This window comes from Bombyx mori, chromosome 7 (genome assembly GCF_030269925.1).
Source record: "Bombyx mori chromosome 7, ASM3026992v2".
In the NCBI taxonomy this organism is placed as follows: Eukaryota; Metazoa; Arthropoda; class Insecta; order Lepidoptera; family Bombycidae; genus Bombyx; species Bombyx mori.
The window spans coordinates 12,720,170-12,732,379 of NC_085113.1; the positions used below are offsets into that span (position 1 = coordinate 12,720,170).

Genomic DNA, 12,210 nt, shown 5'->3' on the forward strand with positions numbered 1-12,210 from the left:
GGTTTGAAGGGTGGGGCTGCCGTTGTAACTATACTGAGACCTTAGGACTTTTTTTTCGGGGTGGTTGGCGGCATTTACGTTGTAAATGTCTTTTAGCTCCGGTAACCACTTAACGCCAGGTGGGCCGTGAGCTCGTATCTGAGTACCTTCCAATTTTCAATCAAGAGAATATTTTCATTTCTTGTCGTATATTATATACGTAATCTATCTGCATACAAGATGAAGGCAGCGAAAAGCGAAATACGACTAAACATAGTAACAACCAAATAATAAATAACAACGAATATTGACGTAAAAAAAAACATGTAATGTTGCTAGATTAAAAAAAAAATTCACAATCCTCATATAGTGTTGTAAGACTAAAATGCTTTCCCCGAAAATGCGCAATTTTTTAATTAGTCCATCCTAGATTCTGTCGACACTATCGACAATGGATGTTATTAATGTCTACCTTTATAACGTGAGAGAGATAAACTATTCAACTTTACGATCAGTCTCAAATAGAGTTCATTAGTTTTTTAATAGAGTAAAATATATATTATATATTTTTAAATGTTTATATTTTTATACAATTTTATTAATGTACTTTAGCGCTACGTTTTGTGTGAGAGCACCGTTGGCTTAGTGCTTGATTAAGTTTTCGGATCGGGTCGTAGGATCGACTCTCTGCGTCTACCAATGAGTTAGATATTTTATGTAGGCGTTTAAATGTTTTAACATTAATGGAAGCTGGAGGTTTTTATGGCGGCGGTGATGTGGAATATGTCTGTTGTCTGTATAACACAATGAACAATTGAGGCAAGGAAAGTTTGTAAACATCGGTAGGCAGCGGCTTGGCTCTGCCCCTGGCACTGCTGAAGTCCATGGGCGACGGTAACCACTCACCATCAGGTGGGCCGTATGCTCGTCTGCCTACAAGGGCAATAAAAAAAAACATCCATAGTCTCACAATTTGTATAATGTCGAGATATTTCAAGATTAAATATCGAGGGGTGCAATGTTATTTGGTTTAAGGGACATTACGCTTAATACGCGACATTTATCTTTGTAATTAAAGGTCCGTTTTATTTGGTATTAGCATCGATAGTTCGATGTTTTTAATTGAACCTCAATTAAGTTTGAAGTGAAGCAGTAATGCGTTTCGGTTTGAAGGGTGGGGCAGCCGTTGTAACTATACTTGAGACCTTAGAACTTGTATCTCAAGGTGGGTGGCGCATTTACGTTGTGGAGGTCTATGGGCTCCAGTAACCACTTAACACCAGGTGGGCTGTGAGCTCGTCCACCCATCTAAGCAATAAAAAAAAATAAAAGTTTAGTCTATTGAAATAGCTGAAGAAGTTTTTATGTTATGATATGTTTTTCCAAAGTTTAATCTTTAAATGTCTCTTATCTGTAGTGTAAAGTTGCAAAAATGTCCCTTAAACCAAATTGCCATTTGCTTCTCAATATTTAAATATACTGTGCATGTAAAAAATTTTTTTCTATTTTTTCGACAAATATTGTATACATTTGATTTACAAAACACATTATGTTATTTTTTTATAATAATTTTTTTCATCACACTTTTAAAAGTCTTGGATTTGTTATACTTATTTATTGTATAGATTATTAAGTGTAGGTTCAGTGAAAAATAAAAAATTGCAACATTGAGACATGAGGTCGAAATGTCAACTGTCGTGTGCATCGAAGCGCGGTGCAACCGTCGTACAGTACTGTTGAGACATCGACCTCAAGCCTCAAAAGCGATGGAAGCCGGGCTCTGACTTCGGTCGTCAAGAATCAATCAAGACCTCTTGTTAAACGTGTTTGCAAACGATTTGCTCGTCTTAGTTGATACTATAACCGACATCAGAGCCATATTATCGGATGTCATTGTTTTAAATTGAACATTTCATAAAATGTAATCGGACCTAATTTGTATAAATAGATGCCTATGCGATCATTACTATGGAGAGATTTAACTAAAAGACAACAAGTTATCAAAAGAGCTTCAAACAATTTATATTTAACCTTACCGTTTTTTTGTGTATTCCCAATTCGATCGCATAATATCAGGGCTGCCACACGTAGTAATAATAGTTGCAAAAAATATTTGATCAACAATAGTAACATCTCATCATCTCACATCTCAAGTGAGCTGTTATTTAATGAGAGGTATTTTTTGCACCGACCCGAAATCTGGTCTGAATTTACTGGTGGTAGGACCTCTAGTGAGTCCGCACGGGTAGGTACCACCGCCCCGCCTATTTCTGCTGTGAAGCAGTAACGCGTTTCGGTTTGAAGGGTGGGGCAGCCGTTGTAACTATACTGAGACCTTACAACTTATATCTCAAGGTGGGAGGCGCATTTACGCTGTAGATGTCTACGGGCTCCAGTAACCACTTAACACCAGGTGGGCTGTGAGCTCGTCCACCCATCAAAGCAATAAAAAAAATCTAGTTGCTTTTGTTGATCGAAGCAAAAAATATTATTAATGTAACTCTCCAATCGTTTTAAGAGTTATTTGTTGTTTTTTTTAATTATTATTATTATTATTTTGTTGTTTTTTTTTTTAAACGCGCGGCAGTATTCGAAGTGTTGTGAACTATATAGGATATATCGACAAATTGTTGACTGAACTTTAATAGCGGTACGGATAATAATAGGCAATTTAAGAGAATGAATGTTATCAAAATGGTTATCACTATTTTTTTTGTTTTTATAATGTACCTAAAATAAAATTGTTAGATAAGCAACGTTCTCTATTTTATATATGACGCTGTGTTTGTTGAGACAGCACACCTGCTAAGAAATAATACTATATCTAAGGCTGTAAGGATATTTGGTTAACTCAAATTTGTAGGCAGTTGAAACAGCGCCTCTAGCGGCAAGCCTACGTTACGTAGATATAATTGGTGAGTGTTTGGGGCACAGTTTGTATGAGACTGTGCATCTTGGGTTTTTATATATCAATGCCCACGTGGCTATTTCCTGATAAATCTAATTCCAAATGCCAGTGATGAGGGACTCCGTGTTGAGCTTTCCTACGTTTGCCGCTAGGGGCGCTGTTCCAACTCCATACAAATTTGAGTTAACTTTTTCGCTATCGAGAACGTTAAAAAAACTCGCACTAAACGCACAGTTAAATATTAAAATATACACGATCCGATTTCACAGCAATTTTCTATATCCGTGACCGCTGTTGGATTGAGTCACCAATTTTGTTTTACGCAATTTATTGCACGCGGCATAATGATTATGTTTATAAAGAATAACTATAGTTTTTTATAATAATTTTTTTTTGTTGCATATTGCTTTTTTATTTGTACGTGTAATTTGTTAATAAATAAATTGTTGTCGTAATTTCGGTGAACCGTAAACGGTTGGCCTAAGCTTCTTTTGCTGGCTGTAATGGAATTGTAAAGCGGCCTCTATGACAATATGTTAATTAGCACCAAAAGGTCTGGGTACCGAAGGCGTTTTTTGTACGCAACGTGTTCCCGGTCCACGGTTGACAGTCAGATGCGTTGACACTGTCAACGATATTAGCAATATCATGGAGGGCAGAGGTAAGGAGAACCGTCTCATATGGGATAAGCTTGAAAAAGTGTCCCACTTTCAGCACTAAAGAACAGTTCAAAAATCCTCCAGAATGGCGCTAGCATAGGCACAGGGTATGATATGAATTGAGCAGTTGTTAACTGATTGAAGTATGCTGAGTTAGGAAATTTAATATATTTAATGACTAGAGTAGTTACAGTGTAATATCCTCACATGTTTACGTAGTCCAAATCGTCAATATAACCTAAAATTATTGCTGTGTTAAAAAACGTGCAGACATCGATTGCATTTTCTTACCAGTTTTAAATAAAATACTTTTTGTGATTTTGTAGTGCTTACAGTTCTTTCGTCCTTTTTTATTTCTCTATCTTATCCTAATAACATTCAGCGCCTTTTTTTAAATTTACCCGGTTGCTACTGTAGCGCCACCCTTATTTAGCAGATTTTAACGCACACTTTTTCACACACAGAGACGGTACTCATTACCTCTACCCTCCATAAGCAATATGTAGACCGCTTCCAAGGTGAATTTATTGGGACTTGCATTGTCAGTGATAGTTTTGAAAGTTTTTGATTAAAAACACTTCGTAGACGGACCTAGTCGAACTATAGTTGTGTTTTCCGTGATTAAATAAATGAAAGATTAAAACGAATCTTAAATCGTAAAAATTGAAATTGTAAATTTTAATCAACGTCTCCGACTAGTGATGTGTTTGTTTTCGGCAGATTTAAACGGAAATGATTCAGTAATGATGTTTGATGTTTTTCTTTTGAAATTGTAATTGTCTAACGGTAAGCCAACAACTAAAAAGCACAAGAAATATTTTTTTATAAAATATATATTAAATAGAAACTGATCTTAATTTTAAAATCGATTTTAAAGGTTTGCCTGATAAATATATTTAATTACGTATAACCAAATTTGTTACGAAATAAACGTGTTTATACATCATTCAATTATTATCACTCAATTATTATTAAGTTGTACAAATAACATCAATAGTGTATTTAAACGAGGTGTTCCCCGGAGATGCAATCTCCCCGGATTGCCTTAGATACCGAATATCGAATTTCGTGAAAAATTCGTGACACACTGACATTTCCGCTGTGGTTGAGAACCGCTGGGTTATGTTGTTGTGACGTCATCAATGTCACGTGACAGCTTCGTACGCTTTAGCTAGTGAATACAGTAAAAGCTCTTCATTCATACAGAAGCCGTGAATATGGAAAAGCGCGCTTACAAAGGATATATTCGGTTGGATACCTACATGTTGGAATCCTTTTTATTAATCGTGTATGTAGCGATGATTTTATAATGGTGTTAGGACGTCTTGTGAGTCCGCACGGGTAGGTACCACCACCCTGCCTGCTTCTGCAGTAATGCGTTTCGGTTTGTAGGGTGGGGCAGTTGTTGTACTGTTAAAACTGAGACGTTACTCTGGGTGGGTGGAGGCATTAACGTTGTAGATCTCTATGGGTTCTGGTAACTGCTTAACACCAGGTGAGCTCGTTCATACATCTAAGTTATAAAAAAAGTACCGATTAGATTCGCGTATAAAGAAATCTTTAGCTGCGAATTTACGAGTTTGGTCGCGTTTTTTTTTAAATCCGCTAAGTTAAAGAGCTTTTACTGTAGATCTGTTATTGGTGTTTTTTTAACGTTAAAATTAAGACCAGTTTCTGATCTGTTGAAAAACTTCAGTCGCTAGGTGCGAGTTGGGAGACGGTGTAAGTAATTTAATTAATGTATGTAGCTTGAAACGCCGCCGGTGCAATAATTTAAGGAGAGCTTTAATTATAGGCGTTATATCGCCGACTAACCAACGTCAACTGAACTCTGGTCCAGCTAATTATTATATTTGTATAAATAAACAAAAAAATGTATTGTAACATTATCGATTTGTTTTATTTTTATATTTCCATGAAAACTAAGATTCGATGAGAATTATTTCGACGGACTCGACTATGAAATGTCTGTCGTGAACATTGTAGACACTAGTGTGCTTAGTGCGAGTTTTTTAACTTCTCGATCGCGTAAAAGTAACTTAAATTTTTATGGAGTTGGCACAGCGCCCCTAGCGGCAAACGTAGGTAAACGTTCCAACTCCATACAAATTTGAGTTAACTTTTAACGTTAAAAGATTCGCACTAAACTCATGGAGCCCCGTATCACAGGTATGTAGAATTGGATTTATCAGAAAATAGCCACGTGGGTTCGGAGAGCTTACACACACGCACTCGGTTTCCGTCGCAACGTGAGGGACGAACGCGAAGACAAACTGATAAGGCTTTTTGTATAATAAAATCTACAGTTGCTCGCCGGATCTTCTCAGCGGGTCGCGATTCCAATTTGGGGGTAGATTCTGCGAAGCACTGCTTTTGCTAGGGCCAGTGTTAGCAAACTCACTCAGGTTGAACCCGTGAGCTCACCTACCCGTCACAGGACAGGTAAGATAGTCCCTTAGGCTACCAGCGAATGAATAGGTGAATATAATAAAGATAATGATAATGACACCTCATATGTCGAAGTCTGTCAAAAAGTTTTGGCTAAAGAACGTACCAAGTTACTATACAATGGAGGGTAGAGGTAAGGAGTACCGTCTCATATGGGAAAAGCTTGAAAAAGTGTCCCACTTTCAGCATTAAGTAACAGTTCAAAAATCCTCCAGAATGGCGCTAGCATAGACACAGGGTATGATATGAATTGAGCAGTTGTTAAGTGATTGAAGTATGCTGAATTAGAAAATTTAACATATTTAATGACTAGAGTAGTTAGTGACAGTGTAATATACAAGACCTCACATGTTTACGTAGTCCAAACTAATTTCGTCAATATAACCTAAAATTATTGCTGTGGTAAAACGTGGAGACATCGATTGCATTTTCTTATCATCTTTAAAGTACTTTTTGTGATTTTGTAGTGCTTACAGTTCTTTCGTCCTTTTTTATTTCTCTATCTTATTCTAATAACTTTCAGCGCCTTTTGAAGTGAAAACTTCTTTAGGATCGTTGTGATTTCAAACCGGATGCAACGGAAAAAACGACAGGTAAGAGACACAAATACAAAAATGTGTAGGATGAAGCCAGCAAAGAATGAGACAGAAATATACATACTATTTAATACAGCGCCATCTGTGAGATTTTTTAATACTAACGTGTGTATGAAAGCTCTTGTAGTGAATTTTAATTTAGGATTATACGTGAAATTAAAATATCAATTCACAGAGGGCGCTACCTTACAATTATTTACTAATGACAAAATTTTACATATACTTAAGACGTTTAGGATAATTGTATTTTAATTTTGGAAGGTTTCATTTCTATCACGTGTGAATTGCACACATGTAATTTTTCTTAAATACATAACTAACAGTAGTCTGAAATAAACTTGTTTCTTTTTTTAACGTCAACTCTATAACGCCATCAAATGCACAGACCCTTCGGTGTCCTGTGAAAAATTGGCGATAATTTCGAGTTTTGCTGAAGCAATAATACATAACTCAATAGTAACTTAGATAGATATTAAGGCCACTTTTAACACGTTGTTAACCTTTTTTTAAATTTACCCGTTTGCTACTGTAGTGCCATCCTTATTTAGCAGATTTTAACGGACACTTTTTCACACACAAAGCCCGTTCTCCTTACCTCTACCTTCCATATACTATAATCGTTTGTAATTACCTAGGTACTCTGCTTTAAATTGGCAGAAATTACTAATACATCTACTAGATGGCGCTAAACGTTCACACGCGCTGCTAACAGATGGCGTTGAAATCAAAGTCACAAGAAATTCAAATAATGATTTTAATTACACTTCTATACATAAATAACGTTCGCTTCCGTTCACTTCCTGGCCAGCGAAGCCAGGTCCGCGATGCAGCGGTCCAGGGCCTGCTTCTCCTGGTCCGGAGTGATCGCCTTGGTCACGTTGCTCACTATCCAGTCGACCATGTGCTTCTGGGCGAGACGGCGCTCCACGTTCGACTTCTCGAGCTGGTAGTCCAGACGCCGCTTCACCTGAATAGAAATAACGAGCACTGACTAAACTAAATCTCCGAACCAGGACTAAACATGATCAGCTAATGTTTTCAAACATAAAGTCAGATGGGCTTAATAAACTCAAAGAGTGAGTTGAGTGCATCGCACTCTGTTGATGACACGGTACTCACTGGTGTTCAATATGTATAAGTGTGAACAATTAAGGTCTGGATAACACATGTCTGTATTTATGTGTCATTCAACTAGTAGGTGAGCTCACGGGGCTCAAACCAGAGTGTTGCTAACACTGACCCTAGCAAGAGCAGTGCTTCGCAGAATCTATCACCAGATTGGAATCGCGACCCACTGAGAAGATCTGGCGAAAAATTCGTTGGGTTATGTCTATGGGCTAATTCGCACGTCGAGCTCTTCGTCGAAGTCGACAAATACTTCTTGTGCCTTTTGCCTTTGTAGGCAGACGGGCATACGGCCCACCTGATATGGACTTCAGCAATGCCAGGGGCAGAGCCAAGCCGCTGCCTACAAATAATCATATCAATGAATCACATATCATAGATCTATTCATGCGACGCATTGGCAGCGGTGACCAGTACCTCGGAGTAGGCGTACATGAGCCTCTCCCTGTAGGCGGCCTCGAGCTGCAGGAGCACGTTCTCCTTCTTGGCCTGGATGAGGAGCTCCTGTCCCTGCGCGCGCCACTGCTCCGTCTTCTCTCCCTCGATTGCGTCCTCCAGTGCTTTCACGGTTTGGTTCCGACCTTCGTTCCATTCGTTCTCGGTCGCCTGAAGATCGAAAGATAATTTGCATGCATTTAAAAATATTTACATACATAAGTTAAGTTCGTCGTGGCCTAACGGATAAGACGTCCGATGCATTCGTGTTGAGCGAGCGATTCGCATGTTCGAATCTCAGGCGGGTACAAATTTTTCTAATGAAATACGTACTCAACAAATGTTCACGATTGACTTCCACGGTGAAGGAATAACATCGTGTAATAAAAAATGAAACCCGCAAAATTATAATTTGCGTAATTACTGGTGGTAGGACGTCTTGTGAGTCCGCACGGGTAGGTACCACCGCCCCGCCTATTTCTGCCGTGAAGCAGTAATGCGTTTCGGTTTGAAGGGTGGGGCAGCCGTTGTGACTATACTGAGACCTTAGAACTATATCTCAAGGTGTGTGGCGCATTTACGTTATAGATGTCTATGGGCTCCAGTAACCACTTAACACCAGGTGGGCTGAGAGCTCGTCAACATATCTCAGCAAAAAAAAAAAAAAAAAAACTTATTTTTATTGCTTAGATGGGTGGACGAGCTCACAGCCCACCTGGTGTGGTTACTGGAGCCCATAGACTTCAACAAGTAAAGTCCAGTTTTTATAGTACAACGGCTGCCCCATCATACAATGTGAAATGCATTACTGCTTCACGGCAAAATTAGACAGAGCGGTGGTACCTATCTACGCGGACTCACAAGATGTTGTACCGTCAGTAATTACGCAAATTTTTGTTGTTTTAATTTTTATTAACAAGATCTATGGACGCATGATATTACCCGATATTGTGGGTGGATCATACTCTTGATTAGGTTATTAAAGATTTGCACATATCAACTGAAAGCCTATGATGGCTTCATATAGATGTTACAGTCATCGCTCTAGTGTGTTTGGTTGGTTTTGTAAATTAAAAGAAAAGAACACTCACTTCAACTTCCTTGTCCAACCAAGCAGCCAATTTTGGTCCGAATTTCACGTGAGCCACATACACCATGACCAGCAGTGACAGTCCGGAGTAATATTCGTGCTCCATTACATAGATTTCCTTGCTGCACAGGTATGTTGCCAGACCCACACCAAAAGTGTAAGGACCCGTCACACCAGTTTTCGAGTGGAAGAATTGGAACCTGAATACCAACACAGATGTATTTGTGAAAGAAATAATCCCAGTTTCCTCTATAATTGATGCTGCTAGGGCAAAAGAGAATAATTTAAACAAAAAACCTTTTTGGTATTTATGGTATTATCTGAAGATGTGTAACTAACTAATCACATGAGCCCATGGAAGATCTGTTGCTACTAACTAATCACATGAGCCCATGGAAGATCTGTTGCTACTAACTAGTCACATGAGCCCATGGCAGATCTGTTGCTATATAGCACCAGTAATTAGAGTGTAAATAATGCTTTTCTATTGGCAATGACTGCTTTGAACACATCCGGCAACTTACCAGATTTGTTTACACCCTTCTCTCCTTCTCTGAATGAGTCGACTTCCTTATAAGATACTAGTCATAATATTATCAGACTCTAGAGACAGTTTTGAGACAGATTGCATACTAGTCTGTCAAATTGTTTGGGGTCATTGGGTTGGCGCTATCCTAAGTTATAGTTTTTAAGGAATAAAGTACATATCTGTTAGGCTAACCATCTTTTAGTTTTGTTTTTGCTTTAAGTAATGTAGGGCGGCCACCAGAACGGGGAAGATCTTCCGCCAAGCAGGTGATATTACATTGAATCTTAATGTAGTTTGGAACTTGCATGTATTGAAGCTTATCTTGAAAATGTTATTAATGTGATTATAGTTTAGATTATAGATAGATTATAGTTTAGAACAAATATCATCTATTCTATGATAGCTGCTACAATAAGATAGACTATAAATCTTCATAAGGATCTGTAGAAAATTTGAGTGAAGAAGCCCCAAAAAACCCAACCTGTTTTTCCATTACATTATACTGGCCAAAATTATCGACTAACCTACAGCAATGTTGCCATAAATAAATAGAAAAAACGTAGTAGATGCTAATACACTAAAGATTATTTGAGTTTTACCATTCTTCAGGAATAAAGCCAAGTCTAACTTTGCCTGGCTCACCCCTTACAGGGCGAGCAAAGGTTTTCTGGTCGTGTGTTGCTACATCGGAGGCGGAGCCCCGTGCGACTAGTGCTGTGCACGCGGTCTGTTTGCTCGCACCTGTAATTAAAAAAAAAATCCGTTTCATATTTTTTAACTTTTTAACTTATATTACCATACTAGCTGTACCCGTCCGCTTCACTGGGCATTTAAAATTAACATTATTATTTCTCACCCCCACAAAGATTCTCATCATTAACGCCCCCGCAACTGGTGTAGGGAGTCCAACACTCATATAAATATTAGCCTATCTATTATGTACGTGTATTTTCTACATGGATACCAAGTTTCAAGTCAATCGGATGCACAGTTCAGTAGTTATAACGGAATATCCGTAAAAACTACTGTACATTTATATATTAGTACAGATATACTATTTATAAGGTTACAACTGTTAATTTTTTTTTTGTTTCCACAAGATTTAAACATAATTTTAAGTACTTGTTTCTGTTATTTAATTAAATCTACTACAGTTATAGTTGTCTCACAGGTAATTTTTTATTATTATTCAGATACTTTGCAGGTTTTGTGGTAACCGCTGACTATGCCGTTATCATCTTTAATTCTAGTCCTCTACAAAAGTTAATTTCTTGACATTTGCATTTCTTTTCACACAAAAAGAACAGTAACAGAATCTTAAGTTTTAAATAAGTGCATCTCTATTAAAATTAGGGTTTTTTTATATTTCAGTGACCTAATGCTATGTGAAAGAAATCTCTTTAGTAAGTATTTGGATCTTTTATTATTGCCTATGTAGGCAGACAAGCATACGGCCCGCCTGTTGGTAAATGGTTACTGTCGCTGATGGACCTCAGCATTCCCCGGGTCCTACCGTTGAGTACGCTCCACAAGCCTGGTTTGCAGAAGGACATGTTATAGCTCGCCACAGCCATGTATAGTTTTTATTTTACAGTTTTCATGGTTAAGGACCACTAAGGTGAAGATTGACAAAACTTCTGTTCAGTGCAATAAGTATAATTAACTTTTCAAACATAGTATATTGTAAACTGAAAATTCAAAGTGTGAAATAAATCATAGTACCAAATTAGCTCGTAAAATCACATTTCGTTTTTAATTAACTGTTATTCACACTATTAGTTTAGAATATCAAAGCACAATTTTTATATTTTAAGGTACAGTAGTATAGCTAGAATTTATTTATTTAAATAACTATTTTTCTTAATATATAAAATATGTGATTATTTTAATTGTTTCCATCACATGACTGAACATACTTTTGATGAAATCAGCTGATCATAATCTTTGACTTAATATTTCGGACAGGTAGGTACTGTTTCTAAACAAATTAAATTAGATATTACTTAATTGTATTTTGATATGTCATTAGAATTTCTCTTTCCTGCTAAAATACATGTCTTTAAGGTAGCAAAATCTACGAACAAAATATACTCATACTACCTAACTAGTGATTACATAAACCTGAAGCAGTAAGGTTAAGGTTACAAAATACATTTATTTACTGCGACTCTGTTGGGTTTTGTATATGATAGAATAAATAAATACATACCTGAACGCAAAGCCACGCGCGACAACATTATTTATCGTATATTTTATAAGTTATTTCCAAAATGCGAAGATCGCACGGTTCTAAGCACTTTGCACTAGTGCTGTCCCAAATCCCGCGATTGGGGGCGATCCAAGAATCATTAACCGAAGAATCGATTTTCACTTTTTTTTTTTTTTTCCTATCTAAGCTGATAGCCCTAGGGGCTATGTCAGCGTAACCCTAACTTTAGTAG

The 12,210-nt window shown here is 37.4% G+C and overlaps 1 protein-coding gene across 1 annotated transcript; it reads right to left on the reverse strand.

The window, feature by feature from the left end:
* Window positions 1–7,340: 7,340 nt before the first annotated feature.
* On the reverse strand, window positions 7,341–12,054 carry LOC692925 (ATP synthase; the record flags this gene model as incomplete). Its single annotated transcript, NM_001046767.1, is given in 5 exon segments — window positions 7,341–7,557; window positions 8,133–8,321; window positions 9,242–9,440; window positions 10,369–10,510; window positions 11,979–12,054. Coding segments are annotated over 5 exon segments (732 nt in total). The 5' UTR covers window positions 12,007–12,054.
* Between the last annotated feature and the right edge of the window lie 156 nt (window positions 12,055–12,210).